This window comes from Mus caroli, chromosome 17, assembly GCF_900094665.2.
Source record: "Mus caroli chromosome 17, CAROLI_EIJ_v1.1, whole genome shotgun sequence".
NCBI classification, from domain to species: domain Eukaryota; kingdom Metazoa; phylum Chordata; class Mammalia; order Rodentia; family Muridae; genus Mus; species Mus caroli.
This window is the reverse complement of record NC_034586.1, coordinates 52449622-52474828: the sequence shown is the minus strand read 5'-3', so window position 1 is coordinate 52474828 and position 25207 is coordinate 52449622. Positions and strand designations below refer to the sequence as shown.

Below are 25207 nucleotides of genomic sequence, written 5' to 3'. Positions count from 1 at the left end.
TGTCACTCATGCCTCACTAGCCAATCACGATCTCCAGGTGGATCCGCTAGCCAGAATGGGGAGAGCACTTCCGTTCCCCAATACTAAAGGTTCGGGCTCGGGTCTGAGGGAGGCTCTTGTGGTTCCGTATCCTGGTCTGCCACCCGCTGCCGGGAGCTGTGAGGAGAGCGGGGCGAGCTCGGGCTCCACGCCATGGTGAGCGGGGCCGCCGTCCCCACGCGGGGAGGAGCCGCGGGAGACTGTGTGGGGTTCGTCCCGGGGTGCGGGAACCGGCGGCCAGACTCGCCGCCCGGCGTGATTGCGTTGTTCACCTGAGGTCCCTGCACCTCCGGAGCGGAGGCGGGACGTCTGACTTCGATCCCGGGCTGCGCCTGCGCAGAGTGTGGGGCGCGGGTCCTGGAGTGAAAACACCTTGTTGCTGACGTCACCATGCAGTGAGCGTCTCAGCTGCTTTTCCTGTGTCCAGGGAAGGCAGATGTGCTGACTCGCAGAACCCTAGTTTCTCCGGTGCCTTCTACAAGTTCTGTACTTGGCACCTGACGTTCAGGTGTAGGATCCGTCCGCAGTTAACTCTGTGCAGATGCAAAGTGTTTGTCATCGACACAGGCTTGTAGATGCCTTGGCGGTCCAGTCACCTGTGTTAGTAAGGCCAGGCTCACTGGTTTTCCTGCCTTCATTCATCAACATTTACTCTATTTTAGTTGTATATATTTTTTTCTTTCTAAATTTCCTCTCGTGTTCTGTTGATCTCTATTCTTTCCCAGGAAGTACTTTGCAGGCAGGTTTCCCCGGTTCTCTGAGAGAACTGGGTTGGGAGGGAAACAAGGGATAATAGCGAGCAATCAGAGAAAAGATACATACTTAAACCTGAGTTTGCTGGTCTCCAATTGTTTAATTTCTTCTTAGACATGTTAGGGAAGGTTATTTTAAGGAAGCCTGTAACCCCTCCAGAGGAGTTAGTGTAGAGGAGTAAAGTTTTGTTCTTTTTATTTAGTAAGACCAAACCTTCCTTGTTAGTAAGAAAAAACCTGTTCTGTCCCATGGTAAGGAGAAGTCTGCCTGCTCCTTCTGCTCTCTGCAGCTCTTTTTTTTTTCTTCTCTTCCCTCTGCATTCTGTACATTGCTCTCATAGTGTTTTTATTTTTATTTTTTTATGTTACTTATAGTTTCTAAGTTATTCCACTCTCTATTCTCCTTCTAATCTTGCTCTCTCTTCCTCTTCAGATGTCACAAAAATGCTCTTATTCTCATTGCCTATATGATTTGATTTATGCTCCACAGGGTTGCCTTGGTCCAATCTTTTCTTCTTTGTAAAGGAAAAGTGTATTCTGAGCCCTTGCATGTTGAGAAGTTATACTTTGTGTTTATTTTGATTTATAGAATTTGTACATTTTGAGTTTATATGATGTCAAAGTCAAGAGATTGCCCTTAGTATTCGATGAAACTTTAGACATTTCAAATGTTGGGACTGTGATATAATATGGAGATCTTTGAAATGAGAATAAATGCATTTTGAATTATTGCTAGACTAGGAGCCTGTGGTGGTTTGAATATGCTTGGCCCGTGGGAAGTGGCACTATTAGGAGGTTAGAGCCTCATCGGAGGAGGTGTGGCCTTGTTAGAGGAAGAGTGTGACTAAGAGGGTAGGCTTTACGGTCTGCTACAGCTCAAGCTTCACCCAGTGTAGAGAGCCTTTTCCTAGCTGCCTGTGGAAGAAAGTCTCCTCCTGGTTGCAATTGGATCAAGGTTTAGAACTCTCAGCTCCTCTAGCGCCTGTCTGCCTGCAGGCTGCCATGCTTTCTGCCATGAAGATAATGGACTGGATCTCTGAAACTGTAAGTCAGCCCCAGTTAAATGTTTCCTTTTATACAAATTGCTTTGGTTGTGGTGTCTCTTCACAGCAATAAAACCCTAATTAAGAGAGAAGTTGGTACCAGGGACTAGGGTATTGCTGTGATAGGCCTATCCATACTTTTGTTTGGATGAATTCAAATTTTGGATCTTTGGGTTTGTAAAGCTGCCATGATGATAATGGACTGGATCTCTGTACTTTAAGTGGAGCTTAATGGGCCATCCTAGCAGAAATATGGATGACATCAGTGCTGAGGGTGAATTGAATTCTGGTGGCCTGCCTGGCTCAAGAGCTTTCAAAGAGAAAGAACTTTCCTATGTTACCTAGAATTTGCTCTTGTGATATTTTGGTGAAGAATATGACTTCTTTTTTGCCCTTGTCTCAAGAGTCTGCCTGAGGCTAAGGTAAAGAGATTTAGATTAAATGCATTGACAAAGGACGCTTCAAAAACAGCCTAGTTTAGACTTTATCCTGTGGCTCACTTTTTTTTTTTTTGGTAGAACATGATTTTAATATTTTCAATTGTTAATATTCAACAAGCAGAATAATTATTTTAAGATATATTTTGCTGTTATGTCTCTCTTTTCATTTTTGATTTTATTAATTTGGATACTATCTCTGTGCCCTCTGGTTAGTCAGGCTAAAGGTTTATCTATCTTGTTGATTTTCCTCAAAGAACCAGGTCTTAGTTTTGTTGATTCTTTGTATAGTTCTTTTTGTTTTTACTTGGTTGATTACAGCCCTGAGTTTGATTATTTTCTGTTGTCTACTCCTCTTAGGTGTATTTGCTTCTTTTTGTTCTAGAGATTTCAGGTGTTCTGTCAAGCTGCTAGTGTAAGCTCTCTCCAGTTTCCTTTTGGAAGCACTTAGAGCTATGAGTTTTCCTCTTACCACTGCTCTCATTGTGTCCCATAAATTTTGGTATGATGTTCTTCATTTTCATTAAATTCTAAAAAGTCTTTCATTTCTTTGTTTATATCTTCCTTGACTAAGTTATCATTGAGTAGAGCATTGTTCAGCTTCCATGTGTATGTGTGCTTTCCATTGTTTTTGTTGGTATTTAAGACCAGCCTTAGTCTGTGGTGATCTGATAGGGTGCTTGGGATTATTTCAATCTTCTTATATCTGAGGCCTGTTTTGTGACCTATTATATGGTCAATTTTGGAGAGGGTACCTCGAGGTGCTGAGAATAAGGTATATTCTTTTGCTTGAGGATTAAATGTTCTATAAATATCTGTTAGATCCATTTGGCTCATAAGTTCTTTTAGTTTCACTGTGTCTCTGTTTAGTTTCTGTTTCCATGATCTGTCCATTGCTGAGAGTGGGCTGTTGAAGTCTCCCACTATTATTGTGTGTGGTGCAATGTGTGCTTTGAGTTTTAGTAATGTTTCCTTTATGAATGTGGGTGCCCTTGCATTTGGAACATAGATGTTCAGAATTGAGAATTCATCTTGGTAGATTTTCCTTTGATGTGTATGAAGTGTCCTTCCTTATCCTTTTTGATAACTTTTGGTTGAAAGTTGATTTTACTCCGTATTGGAATGGAGACTCTAGCTTGTTTCTTGGGACCATTTGCATGGAAAATTGTTTTCCAACCTTTTACTCTGAGGTAGTGTCTGCCTTTGTCACTGAGGTGAGTTTCCTGTATGCAGCAAAATGCTGGGTCCTGTTTATGTATCCGGTTTGTCAGTCTATGTCTTTTTATTGGGGAATTGAGTCCTTTGATGTTAAGAGATATTAAGGAAAAGTGATTGTGACTTTCTTTCTGTGATGGTTTGTATATTCTTGGACCAGGGAGTGGCACCATCTGGAGGTGTGGCCTTGTTGGAATAGGTGTGTCACTGTGGGTGTGGGCATAAGATCCTCACCCTAGTTTCCTGGAAGTCAGTCTTCCAACTAGCTGACTTTGGATGAAGACATAGAACTCTCAGCTCTGCCTGTGTCATGACAGCCTGGATGCTGCCATGCTCCCACCTTGAAGATAATGTGTCGCATCTGCTCTCGACCAGCAAGAACAACACGACACAGTCGGATTCTTCTCAATAGCCTTTATTGCAGGAATGCCTTGATGCTTCTACGGGGTCCCCGGGTGCCCAGGGAGCCCTGCTTATATGCACTCCAGCACAGGAGAAGGCTCCGTGGCCCTCTGGGATTGGTCAGTCTGCCGGCACCCAATTTGCATGCACTCGCTCGGGTGTCCATCAACTAAAACCGGAAAGGTTAATCCTATTTCTTTCCACACCTCTGGGTAGAAGGAGGTACCTGGTCTAACAGCCCTAGCGGATTCCTTTTTTCCTGTGTAATCAGGGTTGTAAGGTGGAGCTGTTGGCACTTTCGGTTTTGTTCTTTTATTAGCCGATGCTCCCCTTTTCATTGGCTTGGTTCCAGGGTCATATCTTTCCTGCTCATACCGAGCTGCCTCTTCCTCTAGGTCAGCTTCATCATCTTTGCTAAGCTCCGAGTCACTGGAAGTGGAGCTTGATAAACTTAAATCCTTTAAAGAGGAATATATCTTCACTATTTCCTTTTCTTTATCACTGATTCCTTTTATTTTTCCTCCCTTTTCTTTTCCTTTTTCTTTCTTGCCTTTTTTCTTTCTCTTGCTCATATGCTCTTTGTCCTCTTCTGACATGCTTTCTTGTTGTTCTGTAAGAATTTTCTGACCTGTCTTAACTGCTTCTGTCAAACAAAAGCAGAGGCCACAAATTACAGAAAACGAAACAACAAGGATAATAAGAGCTACCCACACTGGGTCTATGGGCGAGAAAAACATATCCCCCTTAAACCCGGGGATCAATTTGGGAGACTTACCAGTACCGCTGTTCTTCAGCTGGAGTTCTGAATCCATGAGATCCTCGGGTCCCCATACGGGCCACCATATGTCGCATCTGCTCTCGACCAGCAAGAATGACACAACACAGTTGGATTCTTTTCAACAGCCTTTATTGCAGGAACGCCTCGATGCTTCTACGGGGACCCCGGGCGCCCAGGGAGCCCTGCTTATGTGCACCCCAGCACAGGAGAAGGTTCCATGGCCCCCTGGGATTGGTCAGTCTGCTGGCACCCAATTTGCATGCACCCGCTCGGGAGGGGTTGGCGCCAAATTCGAATTGACGCCTGCGCAGTGGTGTTGTTTATGACAACGGCAACCGGAAACTGGCGCCATCTTGGAGTTGGCTTCCCACAGTAATGGACTGAACCTCTGAACCTGTAAGCTAGCCCCAATTAAATGTTGTGTTTTGACCCAAATATAGCTGTCTCTTGTGAGACTATGCTGGGGCCTAGCAAACACAGGAGTGGATGCTCACAGTCAGCTATTGGATGGATCACAGGGCTCCCAATGGAGAAGCTAGAGAAANTACCCAAGGAGCTAAAGGGATCTGCAACCCTATANNTGGAACAACATGATGAACTAACCAGTACCCCGGAGCNCTTGTCTCTAGCTGCATATGTATCGAAAGATGGCCTAGTCGGCCATCACTGGAAAGAGAGGCCCATTTGACTTGCAAACTTTATATGCCCCAATATAGGGGAATGCCAGGGCCAAAAGAATGGGAATGGGTGGGTAGGGAAGTGGGGGGCGCTATGGGGGACTTTTGGGATAGCATTGGAAATGTAATTGAGGAAAATATGTAATAAAAAATATTAAAAATAAATAAATAAATAAATAAATAAAAAAAATGTTGTGTTTTATAAGACTTGCCTTGGTCATAGTGTCTGTTCACAGCAGTAAAACCCTAAGACTCTTTCTTTCTTTCTTTCTTTCTTTCTTTCTTTCTTTCTTTCTTTCAGGTTTATTTATTTATTTTATGTTTGTGAATACAATGTAGCTGTCTTCAGACACACCAGAAGAGGGCATCTGATCCCATTACAGATGGTTGTGAGCCACTGTGTGGTTGCTGGGAATTGAACTCAGAACTTCTGGAAGAGCAGTCAGTGCTCTTAACCGCTGAGCCATCTCTCCAGCCCTGATTGTGACTTTCTGTTATTTTTGTTGTTAAAGGTGGAATTATGTTTGTGTGCCTATCTTCTTTTGGGTTTGTTGAAAGATTACTTTCTTGCTTTTTTCCCCCTAGGTTGTAGTTTCTCTCCTTGTCTTGGTGTTTTCCATTTATTATCCTTTGTAAGGCTAGATTTATGGAAAGATATTGTGTAAATTTGGCTTTGTTATGAAATATCTTGGTTTCTCCATCAATGGTAATTGAGAATTTTGCTAGGTATAGTAGCCTGGGCTGGCATTTGTGTTCTCTTAGGGTCTGTATGAGATCTGCCCAGAATCTTCTGACTTTCATAGTCTCTGGTAAGAATTCTGATAGGTCTGCCTTTATATGTTACTTGACTTTTTTCCCTTACTGTTTTTAATATTCTTTCTTTGTTTAGTGCATTTGGTGTTTTGATTATTATGTGATGGGAGGAATTTCTTTTCTGGTCCAGTCTATTTGGTGTTCTGTAGGCTTATTGTATGTTCATGGGTGTCTCTTTATTTAGATTAGGGAAGTTTTCTTCTATAATCTTGTTGAAGATATTTGCTGGCCCTTTAATTTGGGAATCTTCACTCTCTTTTATACCTATTATCCTTAGGTTTGGTCTTCTCATTGTGTCCTGGATTTCCTGGATGTTTCCTTTTGCTTTTTGCATTTTCTTTGACTGTTATGTCAATGTTTTCTATGGTATCTTCTGCACCTGATATTCTCTCTTCTATCTCTTGTATTCTGTTGGTGATGCTTACATCTATAACTCCTGATGTCTTTCCTAGGTTTTCTAATTCCAGGGTTGTCTCCCTTTGTGATTTCTTTATTGTTTCTATTTCCATTTTTAGATCTTGGATGGTTTTGTTCATTTCCTTTGCCTGTTTGATTGTGTTTTCCTGTAAGTCTTTAAGGGATTTTTTGTTTCCTCTTTAAGGTCTTCTTGCTGTTTATCTGTGTTCTCTTGTATTTCTTTAAGGGAGTTATTCATGTCCTTAACATCCTTTATCATCATCATGAGAAGTGATTTTAAATCAGAATCTTGGTTTTCTGATGTGATGGTGTATCCAGGACTTGCTATGGTGGGAGTATTATGTTCTGATGATGCCAAGTAACCTTGGTTTCTGTTGCTTATGTTTTTATGTTTGCCTCCTGCCATCTGATTATCTCTAGTGCTACCTGCTGTCAATATATGACTGGAGCTTGGCCTTCCTTTGATCCTGGTTGTGTCAGTACTTCTCAGAGTTCAGCTGTCTCTGTGATCCTGTGATTCTGGGATCCTCTGATCCTGAGATGCTGGGTGTGTCAGAGTTCCTGGGAGTCAAGCTGTCTCTGGGTCCCTGAGATCCTGGTATGACCAAGTGCCTGGGATCCTGGGATCCTGAGATCCTGAGATCCTGTGGTCCTTCCTCCATGTGTTAAGAGTGCCTGGGAGTGGATCTTCCTCTGGGTGTTGTGGGACTGGCTGCAGAGTTCGGGCCCAAGGTCTGCTTAGGGCACCAGCCCTGATGGGAAGGAACCCATGCCACTGGTCGGGTAGAGTTCCTGGGTGCCTGGGTCCTGCTGGTCACAGTTACTTCTGGTGTTGGGGCAAATGTTGTATCCTCCTCACCTCTGATCTTATGATCCTGGGAGTGTTAGAGCGCCTGCTAGTGGAGCTTCCTCTGGGTGTTTTGGGACTGGCTGTGCTGTTTGCTCCTAGGTCTGCTCAGGGTACTGGCCCAGACCAGAAGGAACCAGTCTCTGTGGCTCACTCTTATGAGGAACATTTCAACAAGAGTAGCAAGCTTAGAAAGGGAGAATAAGAAATGTATGGTTGCAGGAGTAAATGGGAATCAGGAAGTGAGATGGAGCTAAATCCTGTGTTCAAGATTATTAAATGGAATTAAGGCAGTGGTGATCTTGAGTCAAGATCCCACCCAGCTAAGCTTATTGTTTATATCTTTGCAGTTGAACAAGGGATAGTTATTTATGTTAAGTGATATTAGAACATGGATATTGTATTTGTTGAGTTTCAGGAATTGCCACTCAATCCAAACAAACACCGATCTCAGTTAAGCAAGAATAGTTTATTGAATGCACACAGTTAATACTGGATATCCAGGACCATAAAAAGGACTCAGGAACCTAATTGCACTACTAGTCTGCTCTCAGAGTAGATTTTTTTTTTTAAATTGGAAAAAACAGGTTCGAAAGTTAAAAGGGCAAAGAGGGGAGCAGTTGGTTTACTAGGCAAAATATTACCAGCTAACCTTTTAGCTGATTGGTCTTGAGTAAGGTACAGGGGTGGTGGATGGGTGGTGAACAGGGGAATTTCAGAACATTGAGATAACAGAGGATGTGTATTATAATGATAACTTTTTGGCTTATTAGTAGCATTCCTCAGTGTCAGCCATGAAAACCATAGTGAGCTAATATGTAGGTGCAAGAAGGATTGCCTAGTGTTCAGCTCTGACTCAAGCCATTTTAGACATAATAGTTCATATTGACCTTTGATTTAAAGGTCCTATGTAAAACTTTGTGGATTTTTTTCAGATTAGCAAACCTCATATAGAACATTGAGAACAAAATAGGGTATGTGGTCAGCTTGTCCTTGAACTAAGTCACTTTTCAGTGTCAGTGACTGACAGGCATGTTACAGCAGCAATATGAAATAGCTGGCAGGTGTGTAACAAAATGGCTACAGTTATTCTGGGTGTTGGTGGTGTTGGTGTTCAGATCATTACAGTATTCATTTGGATATAAGGAGATATAGTTGTGTATCAAATTGATAAGGGATGGATTGTGATAGCTATTCTCAGGTGTCAACTTGACTATATCAAGAATGAACTACAATCCAGAACTTATAAAGATCTTGTGAAAAGGAATTAAAGAAAAGCTTAGGTCTAGGTGTGGTGATACACACCTTTAATTTCAGGATTCAGAGGCAAGCAGATCTCTGAGTTGATGGCCAGCCTTGTACAGAACAAGTTCCAAGTAAAGAAAAGCTTAGGTCCCAGTGTGGTGGTACATGCCTTTAATCCCAGCATTTAGGAGGCATGTAGATTGGTTGTTTTTGTATTAAAATGTAGAATTCTTGGCTCTTTTAGCATCATGTCTGCCTGTAGAATGCCATGCTTCCTGCCATGATAATAATGGATTGAACTTCTGAAAGTGGAAACTAGCTCCAATTAGATGCTTTCTTTTTATTAGAGTTACCTTTGTCATGGTGTCTCTTCACAGTGATAGAACCCTAAGACAGAATGTATCAGGACTTGTGTGAAAATGTGATGGTTTGAATGAAAACTTTCCCAGGTATGATGATGTCTTTACACTTGTCTTCTTTGTGTGGTTGAAACTGAGCAGGCTGTTTTTATAAAGCCTTACAATCTAGACTTTATTCCTAACTAATGTATGGTAAATATCAGCAGTTGCTTTTCCTTGAGAAGCCATTTTCTAGCCTGATATTTTTATGGAATTAGGTTTTCTACATGTTTAGCAATTGTTATTGTGCTGAGCTTTACCCACATCTTGACTTAAGATTTTTGGCAGAAGGTATAATACTTTACACCAGGATGGTATGCATGCATGATATTAATACTGATCTCCAGAATGATTGGCTTGCAGGTGTATAACATTCTCCCTACCCTTCTGTATATTTTTAATTTCTAAAGTATGTGCATGAGTCTTTTGCCTATGTTTATGGATATAAACATAGTTCACTGGTGTTCACTGAACTCAGAAGAAAGCATTAGATTGTCTTGGTCTAGAGTCAGGAATGATTGAGAGCCTCAAAGTGAGGGCTGAGGCTCACTTGTTCCAGGTCCTCTGCAAAGGCAAACAGTGACCTTTGTTGAAGAGTCATCTGTATATAGCCTTTATTTTTATTTATTTGTTTTTTTTGTGGTATTGTTGATCTCCCCCCAGGATAATTATTTATTTTACTAACCTTTCTGAGAACTCTTCGATCTGTCAGTCAGTAATTTATTAAAAGTGAATTTTTTCATAGGAATATTATTTACCCTTAAAGTTTATATAGGGTCACTCCAGTTTTCTGATAGACAAGTATATTTCTGGAGTGAATGTTTAACTCTTTGCAGGAATTTTTGAGTGAGCCCCTGTGTGCTTTCTATCTTTTTTTTGTGTGTGTTGTGTATGTTTCTTTGGGACAAGGTTTCATTATGTCCCTTTGGCTGTTCTTAAAATCATTTTGTAGACCTGGGTGGCCTGGAAATCTTAGAGATTCATTTGTCTTTGCTTCCTGAGGGCTGGAAAAAGGTGAACATTCTAAACGTTTTCATTGGTTTTTGAAGTTAGTAGTTGCCAGGGCCAGCCCTGGTGGGATCTTCTTTCTTGTTGGTTCTTCTTGAGGCAGTGGAGGGGGAAGAGTGTCGGCAGAGGGTAAGGTTTTGTTTTACTAGATATTTATTTTAGGGTTGCTGTATGGTAATAAAAAGTTTACTTATCTAAGTCTAAGTTACTTTGCTATTGTAGCTGATCTGTCTTCTGTGTTCCTCTGAGGCAAGAAACTGCAGTCTCTGGTACCTAGCACCTCATCCTAAAACAGCAGGAGATTAAGAAAAGGATTAATTGCTAGAGTCTTTTCCTTTTTGTCCAGATGCCTCTTGCTTGTCAGGTTAGGAGGAAGTTTGGAGCAATAAACTTCTACTGAACCAGGAGAAGAGAATAATGCTTGCAGAAGGAAAAACTTTTATATAAACAAATATGCATAAATACATAAATTCACATACAGATTCATGCATGTGCATTTGTAGATTTCCATTCAAACCAGGTGGTCCCAGTTTGCATATATTCTCACAGTTACATACTCACAAACACACATCCATAGTTACATATGCATTTGGAGCAAAAGACCAAGCACCAGTGCAGAAAGAACTCCCTCATTCTGGATAAAAAATGAGCTCTAGTATTTATTGCATAGAGAAAGAAAAGCTTCTACCTTTTTAATGCTAAATGAATTAAAGCCAAGTGTGTAAAACGAAAGCTTTGTTTCTTTTAATGAAACCAATAAAACCTTGTTATTAAGAAAAGACCTGTTCTGCCCTATGGCAAGGAGAAGCCTGCCTGCTCCTTCTGCTCTCTCTACAGCTTCTTTTTTCCTCTCTCCCTCTGCATCCTACACATTGCTCTCTTAATTTTTTTTAATGTTACCTATAGTTTCTAAGTTATTCTACTCTGCATTCTCCTTCTAATCTCTCTCTCCTCCTGCTTAGATGTCACAATAATGTTCTTACTCACAATGCCTTTTCTCTCAAAGCTATGCTTATACTTCTAAATTTTTGAGTTCAGCTCTGTCTAAAAAGAGTTCTAAAACAATTCTCCTCAGCTCAGTTCCCCAGACTCTTCTCTTTTGTCCTCAGCACTTTTTCAGAATATATGATCACATGGTAAAAAGTTCATCACAAGTTCACACATAAACTTCAAATCATAAATCAATTAAGAAGTTTACAACAGTGAATGTTTACATGAACATTCATTAGGTGTAATTATCTGGCCAAACATTCATCACCTGTCATAGCTCCACAGGCTCATTGAAAGTTAAAATCCATAACTAAGTTATTAGTGAAGTTTTATATAGATAAACCCAGTCAATATTTTATCTTCTGTCCTAGCACCTATAATAAATCATTAGTTCCCTTTTTAGACCTTTGGTTAGTTGTTTTACAACCTCTTGGAATGTGCTCTGAGAAAGTCTGGTTACTATCTAGAAGCAATTAACTGGTGATATATGGGAGACTGGCAGAGTTGTCATTGCAGTTTTGACTATCAGAAAAGGATCTAATAGCAGTTGCACTATAAAAGAGCTTAATAAATACTGATATAATTTTAGGAATTCTTATAGGGTCATCATTAAGAATTAAGAAATCATCTATTTGTCCATATAGCTTCATGGCAAGACAGTACATCTTCATAGATCTGCAGATGTGCTCAAAAGGGGTGGACTAATGCCTAGTAATTATAATATATATGCTTCATAATAACAGGGGAAACATATTAATAGCAGGAATCTTTTAAAATGATTTTCTCCTGGGTCTTGCCTTTCAGAGTTTCACTGTCAAGGTTAATTTAAGGTGGTCATTTCAGGAAGATCACCTGCTAGTTATTGGCTTGTCCTATGATGGCTCCTGACAAGTAATTTTGATATAGTTTTGCTGATATATCCTTAATCATGCTGTTCTGTTTGCATGTTTCTTTTTATATGTTAGTATGCCATATCTTACTCAGTTTGCACAAAAATGAGAGGTGTGATTCTCCTTTTCTGTTTCCTTCTGAAATGAGTTGGTGATTGCATTTGAAATTCTGTGACATGAAATTAATATGTCAAGCACACAGGATTATGTAAATATATTTTCAGTGAAGTGTACATTCACAATACCTTCAGTCTCACCAGTTCTATTACATATGTATATATACTTTACATACTTACATATATACCGTATATATACATACATGGATATGTTGTACTTTAGGATGCAGTGACCTATGAGGATGTGCATGTGAACTTCTCTCGGGAAGAGTGGGCTTTGCTGGATCCTTCTCAGAAGAGTCTCTACAAGGATGTGATGCTGGAAACCTACTGGAACCTTACTTGTATAGGTAATTATGTGCATTTTCCTTTACTTTTTAACTTAAAGGGAGACTTTCTTAGAGATTTTTTTTCTTTTCTGTGATTTTAATTGTGAAAGAGAGAGTGTGTATAAGTCAGCCATTGTTCTAAGGCTCACGGAATATAATAATTTAAATTTTACATAATTTCCAGTAATATACATTTTCTGGTACTGTATTTTAGGCTACAAATGGAACAACCACGATAATGAAGAATATTGTCAAAGTTCTGGAAGACATGGAAGGTAATTTTCATGTGCAAGCTGATACATATGTGCTTCTGAAGAAATTTTAATGAAAACATGTAAACAAGCACAGCTTTATGAGGAGTATTAAATTCTCACATCACCACATACTTCACGGTCAGGTAGTCAATCAGCATTTGCAAGGTATTCCTTTAAGAAACAAGAAAAGAAAACAAGGCGTTAATAGATGTCACAAATTTAATCATAGCCATGTGAGAACCATGTTATTGAAGTGTCCTTTCACTCAGTTTTACACAGAAAAAGCATACACATTGATTTGGGATTAATGTATATTTGTCTGTAGATGAGTTATTCTTAATATAAATGTTAGCAATGAATTAATCTGACAGATATATTTATTTACTTTTTGTTAGTTCCCAGTAATCACACAAATAAACCAGTATTTAAAAATGTACATCAATAGCTGACCAATTAAATGATCTACTTTTACTTTCTGTGCTAATCTAGCTACCTCCCAGACCTATTCCATGATACTTGTATATTATCTGGCTCTTTATACTCCTTCATGGTTCCAAATCCTCCTTCTTCCTCCATGATCTGAATCTCCTTCTCTACCTTTTTCCTTCTTCCGTTGGTGGATATGCCACCCTATTCTCTATTCTGCCCAGCCACTGAGTGATCAGCATTTATAGACAAGGCAGAGAATAAATTCTAAGAACTGTTTACCCAAACTTGAGACAGGAGATTCTAGATATAAGCATTACAATGCTGTGTCTGGATTGTCTAGATTGAAACAAGATATAGGGCAGAGAAATCATCATTTGAATAACACAAGGGTAAATTTCACACAGTGTATAAAAACATTATGCTTAGATATGTCTAAGACCTGTTATAAGCAAATTGCCCATAGTGAAGCTAATATTACTCATATACTTGTAGTGATGTACCATAGTATAGTGAGAAGGGCAAGTTTGTGAGAATCAAGGTATTGTGCAGCATTAGTTGATTAATCCATTCTAGTCTCCCTGGCGGTGGTGTGCGCATTCCTTGCTACCAATGGTCTGGATTCTTGAGTGAAAGACACACACATACACACACATACACACACATACACACACACACACACACACACACACACACACATACACACACACACACACACACACACAGTCTTTTATTTTAATATGCTTTAAATAGCTCAACAGCTGGGCTATTCCCAAACTTCCATGTTGCTAATACTTCCCCTCTAATACTCTTGAGTTATTACTTACTAAAATCTATATTCCATCTTTGCTACCCCAGACGCAGGCCAACAGCCCTCCGGGGCCCAAATTACCAATGCTTACATGTTGGCAGTCTCTCTGTCTCTCTGTCCTACACTTCTCAGGCCTGGACCTTTTCCTTCCCCAGCATGGCACCTTTTTCACTCTCTTGTGTATTGTTTTTGTTTTGTTTTTTTGGGGTGGGGGGCGTGGCTGGGAATCCTAAAGTACTGCCTCTTTCTCTGCCCAGCCATTGGCCACAGGCAACTTTATTTACCAACCAAAGCCAACTGGGGGCAGGGACCCTCAGTGTCCTACATGCAGATGTGCAAATTCCTGTGTAATTTTGGGAACCCAATTAATACAAGCAATAAGCCAAATTCCAACAGTGTTGTGATAGAGAAATTTGAATCCCTAAACACATGTCTCTGAGGAACAAAAGGTTAAAGTGTTTGAACATGAACATCTTTTATTTCTTATTCTTCCTTGAATAGGTGTATCAACTGTCCCTCTGCATATGGAAAGAAGCAGTGTACCAATCTCTTTCCTATAACAATTAGAAGATACGTAGTCACCCCCTTTATGAGAAGAGGAGGTGAATGTGATACAAGTTTACAAGTCCTTGGTTTTCCAACTTCAGTGGGAATACATCAAAATACTGACACTGGAGAAAAGCCCTCTGCGGACAAGGAAAGTGGAAAGCCTCCTGTCTGTCCTGGTTCACTTTGCACATGTAGTGTGACTCACACTATAGGAAAATGTTATGAATGCAGTCAGTGTGGTAAAGCTCTCAGTTCTTCTTGTTTTCTTCAGAGACATGACCAAACTCATATGGGAAAAGGAAGTGATAAATGTGAGCCAAGTAGTAAAAGCTTAACCCATCCCAGGTATCTTCAAATACAGAAGACGGCCTATAATGAAGAGGACCTCTATGTGTGGAATCAATATGGTAAATCCTCTTTACAGCCACACCGAAGAACTCATTTGGAAATGAAATACTCTGAATGTAATCAAGGGGATAAATCCTTTGCATTTTACAATCATCATCAAGTAGGTAGAACTAATACTACAGAAAAAAATTATGAATATAACCAATGGGGTAAAGCTTTTTCGTATTCCAGTTATCTTCAAGTTCATGAAACAATTCATACTGGAAAGAGTCCCTATGAATGTAATCAATGTGGGAAAACCTTTGCATATAAAAGTCATTTTCACAAGCATGAAAGAATTCATACTGGAGAGAAACCCTATGAATGTAATCGATGTGGTAAAGCCTTTTCATCTAACAGTAATCTTCAAAGGCATGAAAGAATTCATACTGGAGAAAAACCCTATGAATGTAGTCAGTGTGGTAAAGCCTTTGCATATCGCAATAGTCTTCATATTCATGAAAGAAATCATACTGGAGAGAAACCTTATAAATGTTATCAGTGTGGGAAAGACTTTGCAAGTAACAGCAATCTTCAAATACACAGAAGAGTTCATAGTGGAGAGAAACCCTATAAATGTTATGAATGTGGTAAACATTTTTCATGTAACAGTCACCTTCAAATGCATGAAAGAATCCATACTGGAGAGAAACCCTATAAATGTAATCAGTGTGGGAAAACCTTTGCATATAGCAGTAGTTTTCACATGCATGAAAGAACTCATACTGGTGAGAAACCTTATGAATGTAATCAGTGTGGTAAAGCCTTTGCATATTGCTGCCATCTTCAAAGGCATGAAAGGTGTCACACTGGAGAAAAACCCTATGAATGTAATCAGTGTGGTAAAGCCTTTGCATATCTCAGTAGTCTTCACAAGCATGAAAGAAATCATACTGGAGAGAAACTCTTTGAATGTAATCAATGTGGCAAAGTCTTTGCATGTCTCAGTACTCTTCAAGAGCACAAAAGAATTCATACTGACAAAAAAAATCCCCAAGGAAACTAATAAATGAGGAATAGTCTTGGGTACCACACTCATTTTCCCCACTGAGCTCTCTCACTAGTGTTTAAGAATAGTAGAACTATTCCATCATTAACATATTGTAGGCGTATTGTCATCTAAAAATACATGAACACAGGTCAATTTGAATAATCTACTTTCAATTCAAAATGACATTTATGCTGTCATTTATTATCTTTTGTATTTTATTAGTTTATTCTGAGGCCTAAAACTTGTTCTTACCATTTTCTCAGAAACACAAATGAAAGCCAGAGAATTGTAACAGGGAATAAAGATGGTTGCTGCTAAGCTTCATTCTCTTGGATAGCTGTATTACTCATACAGGTTTTTCTCTGAGTACTACACTTGAATTATATGCACACACTCACACCAGTACATAACATAATTATTGTTGAAACTGAAATAAGGGCCAATGAGTTTACTTACCAGTTTAGCGTACTTGCCGCCCAACTTTACTATCTCAGTTTGCTATCTAGTAGTTACATAGAGTAACTAGACAATAGACACCTGTCATTGTCCTCTTACTGGCACATGTATGGCACGGCACAGGTACATGCACACAGTTAAAATGAGAGTTTTAAAGAGATGCAATTAACAAGTTAACAAAAAATATCAAGAACACCGGACATGATTTGTAATTAATACATTATAAAATTCCTAGAAGTATTGTTCAGTACAGTGAGAGTTCCTGTTTATTACATTAGTCTTTCATTCTGTGATTCAAAGATAGGTCATTTTAAAAACATCTGAGCTGGGTGGAGTGGTGTACACATGCAATCCCAGTACTTGGGAATCAGGCAGGTAGACCTCTTTTTGAGTTAAGGCCAGACTAGTCCACAGAGTTTCAGGGTGGTCATAGCTATGTAGATAGATCCTGTTTCCCACCTCTACCCCAAAAGAGTCTGGTAAGATGTCTCAGAGGTTAAAATCACTGACTTCTTCCAGAGGACCCAGGTTCAGTTCCATGCTCCCACATGGAAACTTAGAACTGTCTGCAATTTGCTGGAGATCTTTAAACATCCATATGCTTTGTTCCACCAGTCCATATTTTTTTTAACATAGAAACAGCTTTCCTCCACCAGAATGATACATGTCCCTATCTGTTCAACTGTCAGTAAATCCAGAGCTCTCCTGTTTCGTGAGGCAAGTCTTTTGAGGGATGTGATCTGTCACTGGAGGGATTCAAGACTATCTGTGGTAGAAGCCATAGCCTGGTCAAGCTTAGCCTGGAAATCAACCAGCCAGGTGCTGTGATTGGACAATGCTGTTCTATCAGTTCCCATAGCACCCAGTGAAACATGAGACCCAGTTCCATGAGCAGAGGTATGAAAACTTCCCTTTTGGTTCCCTCCCAGCTATAAAGGAGTTCTTTGGGTTTGTAGAGATAAACCTGGGGAATAATCATTTCAGGGGTGTAGAAACCTAGAAAAATGGATTAATAGAGGTACCAGTAATGTTATTGTACCAGATAAGAGTGGGGTTGGGGGCTTCTAGTCGCCATCTGTACCTGGAGCTGGTCCTGTGCCATAGAGCTCCATACCCAAATACCACTAGGAGAGAGCTGGTCTCCCAGGAGTGCTGGCACTCATGTGAAAACAGGTAACACCATCACTGTTCAAATTCCTGGCCCAAGAGGGACCAGCCCAGTGTCATCAGGACCCAAGGAACAGCCAGGGACAGGATCCTTCAGGTTTCTGTCTGCACCCTGGAGCTGATCCTGTGCCACAGCTCTTCATACCCAAATTCATTGTGGAGAGAACTGGTCTCCCAGGAGTATTTACATACAGGCTTGCAAGAGGGATAAGCCACAGTCAGAGAGACAGCAAGACCAGCTAACACCAGAGATATCCAGATGGCGAGGGGCAAGGGCAAGAACATAATCAACAGAAAACAAGGCTACTTGTCATTATCAAAACCCAGTTCTCCCACCACAGGGAACCCTGGTTACCCCCACAACACCAGAAAAGCAAGACTGATTTTAAATCACATCTCATGATGATGATAGAGGGCTTTAAGAAGGACATAAATAACTCAAAGAAATATAGGAGAACACAGGTAAACAGGTAAAAGCCCTTAAAGAGGAAACACAAAAGTCCATTTTTGTCCTATTGACAGTGTCCTTTACAAGAGGAGGCGAATGACTGTTCTTGAAAATAGAACCAGGCTTGGGTTTGTCTTCAAGGTCCAAACCAAGACCAAGTAGGGCCCAACAATATCTGTAGAACATTTTACCCTAAAACAAAAGACTACATCTTCTCAGCACCTCATGCTACCTTCTGCAAAATTAACTGTATAATTGGTCACAGAAAAAGCCTCAACTGATACAAGAAGATTGAAATAATCTCATGGACTCTATGAGATTACAATGGGCTAGGACTGGTATTCAGTAACAACAGATACAACAGAAAACCCACATATAACTGGAAGCTGAACAACTCTACTCCATGATAAAAGGGAAGAAATAAAGAAATTAAATACTTTTTATAATTTAATGAAAATGACACAACATACCAAAATGTATGGGACACAATGAAAGCAGAACAAAGAGAAAAGCTCATAGCTCTGATTGCCTCTGTAAAGAAATTAGAGAGCATATCCAGGCTCTAGAATAAAAAGAAGCAAATACAACCAACAGTAGTAGATGGCAAGAAATAATCAAATTCAGGACTAAAAACAACCAAGTAGAAACAAGCCTTTCCATACAAAGAATAAACAAACCAGGAACTAGTTTATTGAAAAAAAAATCATCAAGATAGATAAACCCTTAGTTAGACTAACCAGAGGGCACAGAGACAGTATTCAAATTAGCAAAATCAGAAATGAAAAGAGAGGCATAACAACAGAAACTGAAGAAATTAAAAAAATCAGATCCTACTACAAAAGCCTATACACACCTAAACTGGAAAATCTGGATGAAATGAATATTTTTATAGACAGATACCAGGTATCAAAGTTAAATCAGGATGAGATAAACCATCTCAACAGTCCCATAACCCCTAAAGAAATAGAAGCAGTCATTAAAAATTCTCCCCCCCCCTCAAAAAAAAAAAAAGCCCAGGACCAGATGGGTTTAATGCACAGTTCTATTAGGCTTTCAATGAAGACATAATACCAATACTCTTCAAACAATTACACAAAACAGAAACTGAAGGAACACTACAGAATTCATTTTATGAATCCACACTTGTTTATACCTAAACAACACCAAGACCCAAGAAAGAGAACTTCAGACCAATTTCCCTTATGAATATTGTTGTAAAAATATTCAAAAAATTCTCACAAACTGAATCCAAGAACAAATCAAAATGATCATTCACCATGATCACGTACGTTTCATCCCAGGGATTAGGGATGGTTCAATATACTGAAATCCATCAACATAATCCACTATATAAACAAACTCAAAGGAAAAAACCCCACATGATTATTTCATTGGATGCTGAAAAACCATTCGACAAAATACAACACTACTTAATGTTATAAGTCTTGGAAAGATAAGAAATTCAAGGCCCATAACTAAACATAATGAAAGCAATATACAGCAAACCAATAGACAACATCAAACTAAATGGAGAGAAACTTGAAGCAGTCCCACTAAAATCAGAGATAAGGCTGCCCACTCTATCCCTTTCTATTCAAAATAGTACTTGATGTTTTAACCAGACCAATTAGACAAAAAAGGAGGCCAAAGGGATACAAATTGGAAAAAAAGAAGTTAAGGTATTATTTGTGAACAATATGATAGTATACTTAAGTAATGCTAAAAATTTTACCAGAGAACTCCTTCAGCTGATAAACAACTTCAGCAAAGTGGCTGGATATAAAATTAACTCAAACAAATCAATAGCCTTCCTCTACTCAAAAGATAAATGGGCTGAGGAATTAGGGAAATGACACCCTTAACAATAGTCAAAGTAATATAAAATATCTTGGTGTGACTCTAACAAAGCAAGTAATAGGTCTGTATGACAAGAACTTCTACAGATTCAATGCAATCTCCATCAAAATTCCAACTCAATTCTTCACAAACATAGAAAGAGCAGTTCTCAAATTCATTTGGAATAACCAAAAACCCAGGATAACTAAAACTATTCTCAAAAATAAGAGAACTTCTGGGTTAATCACCTTCCCCGACCTCAAGCTCTACTACGTAGCAATAGTGATAAAAACCACATGGTATTGGTACAGATATGAACAAGTAGATCAATGCAATATAATTGAATACCCAGAATTAAACCCACACACCTATGGTAAACTTAACAAAGAAGCCAAAAATCATTCAGTGGAAAAAAGACAGCATATTCAACAAATGGTGCTGGCTTAAGTGGCTGCTGGCATGTAGAAGAATGGAAATTGATCCATTCTTATCTCCTTGTACAAATTTCAAATCCAAGTGGATCCAGGACCTCCACATAAAACCAGATACACTGAATCTAATAGATGAGAAAATGAGAAAAAGCCTCAAACACATTGCTATAGGAGAAAATTTCCTAAACAGAACACCAATGTCCCAGGCTCCAAGATCAAGTATAGACAAATGGGATCTCATAAAATTGAAAAAATTCTGTAAGGCAAAGGACACTGTCATCTGGATAAAACAGCAGCCCACACACTGGGAAGAGATCTTTACCAACCCTACATCTGATAGAGGTCTAATATCTAATATATACAAAGAACTCAAGAAGTTAGACTCCAGAGAACCAAATAACCCTATTTAATAATGGGGAACAGAGCTAAACAAAGAATTTTCAACTGGAGAGTACTGAATGTCTGAGAAGCACCGAAAGAAATGTTCAACATCCTTAGTCATCAGGGAAATGACACCAGTCAGAATGGCTAAGATCAAAAACTTAGGTGACAGCAGATACTGCTGAGGATGTGGAGAAAGAGGAAAACTCCTCATTTGTTGGTGGAATTGCAAACTGGCACAACCACTCTGGAAACCAATTTGGCAGTTCCTCAGAAAATTGGACATAGTACATCCTGAAGACCCAGCTGGAAACAACCCAGATCTCCTTCAACAGAGGAATAGATACAGAAAATGTGGTACATTTTCACAATGGAGTATCACTCAGTTATTAAAAAAAATGACTTAATGAAATTCACAGGCTAAATGATGGAACTAGAAAATATCCTGAGTGAGGTAACCCAGTCACAAAAGAGCACACATACTATGTACTTACTAACAAGTGGATATTAGGAAAAAAGGTTGGAATACCCAAGATACAACTCACAGACTATGTGAATCTCAAGTAGAAGGAAAGACCAAAGTATGAATGCTTCTGTCCTACTTAGAAGGGGGAACAAAATGATCATGGAAGATAGAGGGAGAGAAGGACTTGGGAGGGAGAGAGGAGGGGAAGGGAAAAAGGGGACAATACTAGGGGGAGGAGACAGGGGAGCTATACAGAGGGTCAGGAAATTGAATAGAGGTATGTAGCAGTGTGGGCAGGGTGTGGAACTGGGGGTAACCACTACAAAGTCCCAGATGCCAGGAAAGCAAGAGGCTCCCAGGACCGAACTCAGATAACATTAGCTGAAATACCCAACAAAGTTGAGAGAATCTGCAGAGATCATATTCAGAGGTTAGGCACAGCCCCTAGTTGAGGGATGGGGCCACCTACCCATCTCAAAAATAATGAATCAGAATTGCTCCTGTCTAAAGGAAATACAGGGATAAATAGTGGAGCAGAAACTGAAGGAAAGGCCATCCAGAGACTGCCCCACCTAGGGATCCATCCCATATACAGTCACCAACCCAGACACTATTGCAGATGCCAAGAAGTGCTTGTTGACAGGAGACTTATATAGCTGTCTCCTGAGAATCTTTGCCAGAGCACGACCAATACAGATGTGGATGCTTGTAGCCAACCATCGGACTGAGCATGGGGACTTCAATGGGGGAGTTAAGGGAAGGGCTGAAGGAGCTGAATGGGGTTGTGACCCTATAGGAAGAACAACAATATCAACCAATCAGACCCCCCAGAGCTCCCAAGGACCAAACCACTAACCATAGGGAGCACATGAAGAGACCCATGGCTCCACCTGCATATATAGCAGAGGGTTGCCTTATCTGACATCAATGGAAGGGGAGGCCTTTGGTCCTTTGAAGGATCTATTCTCCAGGATAGGGGAATGCTAGTGTTGAGGCAGGAGTGGATGGGTTCACAAAAGAACACACATATGGGGAGCATCCTTACACAAGCAGTTGTGAGGGGGGATGGTATAGGGGTTGGGGGAAGGGGTACTGGGAAGTGGGATAACATTTGAAATTTAAACAAGTGAAACAACCAATTAAAAAATTAAAAAAAAATTAGATCAATGGAATAGAATTGAAGACCCAGAAATGAACCTACACACCTATAGTCACTTGATCTTTGACAAAGGAGTTAAACTATCCAGTGGAAAAAAGACAACATTTTCAAAAAATGGCGCTGGTTCAAATGGCATTTAGCATGGAGAAGAATGCAAACTGATCCATTCTTATCTCCCTGTTCAAAGCTCAAGTCCAAGTGGATCAAGGACCTCCACATAAAACCAGATACACTGGAACTAATAGAAAAGAAAGTGGGAAAGAGCCTCGAGCACATGGGCATAGGGGAAAATTTCCTGAACAGAATACCAATGGCTTATGCTTTAACATCAAGAATTGACAAATGGGGCCTCATAAAATTGCAAAGTTACTGTAAGGCAAAGGACACTGTCAATAGGATAAAATGTCAACCAACAGATTTGGAAAAGATCTTTACCAACCCTACATTTGTTAGAGGGTTAATATCCAGTATATACAGAAGACTCAAGAAGTTAGACTCCTGAGAACCAAATAACCTTATTAAAAAGTGAGGTACAGAGCTAAACAAAGAATTCTCAACTGAGGAATACCGAATGCCTTAGAAGCACCTAGAGAAATGTTACACATCCTTAGTCATCAGGGAAATGAAATCAAAACAACCCTGAGATTCCACCTTACACCAGTCAGAATGGCTAAGATCAGAAATTCAGGTGACTGAGTTACTGATGCTGGTGAGGATGTGGAGAAAGAGGAACACTCCTCCATTGTTGGGATTGCAAGCTGGTGCAACCACTCTGGAAATCAGTTTGCTGGTTCCTCAGAAAATTGGACATAGTACTACCTGAGGAGCCAGCAATATACCACTCCTGGGCATATACCCAGAAGATGCTCCAACATGTAATAAGGACACATGCTCCACTATGTTCATAGCATCCTTATTTATAATACTTAGAAGCTGGAAAGAACCCCGATGTTCCTCAACAGAGGAATGGATACAGAAAATGTGGTACATTTACGCAATGGAATACTACTCAGCATTAAAAACTAAATTTGTGAAATTCTTTTTTTTATTATTTTCTTTATATACATTTCAAATGCTATCCTGAAAGTTCTCTATACCCCCCTCCCCCCGCTCCCCTACCCACCCACTGCCGCTTTTTGGCCCTGGCATTCCCCTGTACTGGGGCATGTTTGCAATACCAAGGGGCCTTTCTTCCCAGTGAAGGCCAACTAGACCATCTTGTGCTACATATGCAGCTAGAGACATGAGCTCTGGGGGTACTGGTTAGTTCATATTGTTGTTCCACCTATAGGGTTGCAGACTCCTTCAGCTCCTTGGGTGCTTCCTCTAGCCATTGGGGGCCCTGTGTTCCATCTTATAGATGACTGTGAGCATCCACTTCTGTATTTGCCAGGCACTGGCATAGCCTCATACAAGACAGCTATAATTTGTGAAATTTTTAGGGAAATGCATGGAACTAGAAAATATCATCCTGAGTGAGGTAACCTAATCACAAAAGAACTCACATGGTATGCACTCACTGGTAAGTGCATATTAGCCCAGAAGCTCAGAATACCCACGATACAATTCACAGACCACATGAAGCTCAAGAAGAAAGACCAAAGTGTGAATACTTTGATCCTTCTTAGAAGTGGTGGTGGTGGTGGTGGGGCAAAATTCCCATGGGAGGAGATACAGAGTCAAAGTGTGGGGCAGAGACTGAAGGAAAGGCCATCCATAGACCGCCCCACCTGGTGATCCATTACATATACAGTCACCAAACCTAGACACAATTGTGGATGCCAACAAATGCTTGCTGACAGGAGCCTTATACAGCTGTTTCCTGAGAGGCTCTGCCAATGTATGACAAATACAGATGTGGATTCTCTCATCCAACCATTGGACTGAGCACAGGGTCCCCAATGGAGGAGCTAGAGTAATGACCCAACGAGCTGAAAGGGTTTGCAGCACCATAAGAGGAACAACAATATGAACCAACCAGTAACCCTAGAGCTTCCAGGGACTAAACCATCAACCAAAGAGTACACATGGAGAGACCAATGGCTCCAGCCTTGTCGGCCATCAGTGGTAAGATAGACCCTTGGTCCTGTGAAAGCTCAATGTCCCATTGTAGGGGAATGCCAGGACCAGGAAGGGGGAGTGGGTGTGTTGGTGAGCAGGGGGAGAAAGGAGATAGGGGATTTTTGGAGGGGAAACCAGGAAAGGGAATAACATTTGAAATGTAAGTAAAGAAAATATCTAAGAAAAAAAGCATATTACTTGAAAAAAAGGACATGTTCAGAATATAAGGAATATAAATTTTGACCTGAAGGTTCTTGTTAAAACATCTTACATATTTTCCATGGATATGGTGTCCCTATGAAATGGCAACCTACTTATTTTGTTGTTTTAACACACATTTAAAAATTGAGTAGACATTTTCAGAAACAGTTTCCAGTGTGCCGATTCCCAAGTAGCTACAGGTGGATACTACATGGAGTTGTGAATTAGTATTTGAGTGGATCCTTTGACAGATTTGTCCCTGGAAGCCAACAGTTCTGTTGGCTTCTTTATCTGCTCTATAAGTCTCATTCAGTTTTAATTTAAAAAGTAAAATATTTTCATCTTAAAAGTTACAGCAGTAATCTAAAAAAAAAAAAAAAAAGGAAAGGAGAAAAAGTACTGTTATTGAAATATTATACTAATTTTTCATTTTTAAATTAATTATTTTAAGGGTTTTTCTGTATAGCCCTGGCTGTCCTGGAACTCACTCTGCAGACCAGGTTGGTCTCGAACTCAGAAATCTGCCTGCCTCTGCCTCCCGAGTGCTGGGATTAAAGGCGGCGCTACCACGCATGTCATCAGGTTTAATTCTGATAGGTGTGCCTTTATATGTTACTTGACCTTTTTTCTCTTTCTGCTTTTCATGTTCTTTCTTTGTTTAGTGCATTTGTTGTTCTGATTATTATGTGTCAGGAGGAATTTCTTTTCTGGTCCAGTCTATTTGGAGTTCTGTAGGCTTCTTGTATGTTCATGGGCATCTCTCTCATTAGGTTAGGGAATTTTTTTT

The 25207-nt window shown here is 40.0% G+C and overlaps 1 protein-coding gene across 1 annotated transcript; it reads left to right on the top strand.

Moving 5' to 3' along the window:
* On the top strand, positions 1-16132 carry LOC110283798 (zinc finger protein 709-like). Its single transcript, XM_021149305.2, has 4 exons — positions 1-195; positions 12291-12417; positions 12611-12671; positions 14389-16132. Exons 1-4 carry the CDS (start codon positions 193-195, stop codon positions 15827-15829), a joined length of 1632 nt encoding a protein of 543 aa, XP_021004964.1. The 5' UTR covers positions 1-192; the 3' UTR covers positions 15830-16132.
* Positions 16133-25207: the final 9075 nt, after the last annotated feature.

Bases quoted from the DNA above. Each gene is read 5' to 3' on its own strand.
- LOC110283798 (XM_021149305.2), top strand. The intron at 12,418-12,610 runs GTAATTATGTGC...ACTGTATTTTAG, and splicing joins CTGGAACCTTACTTGTATAG to GCTACAAATGGAACAACCAC. The intron at 12,672-14,388 runs GTAATTTTCATG...TTCCTTGAATAG, and splicing joins AGTTCTGGAAGACATGGAAG to GTGTATCAACTGTCCCTCTG.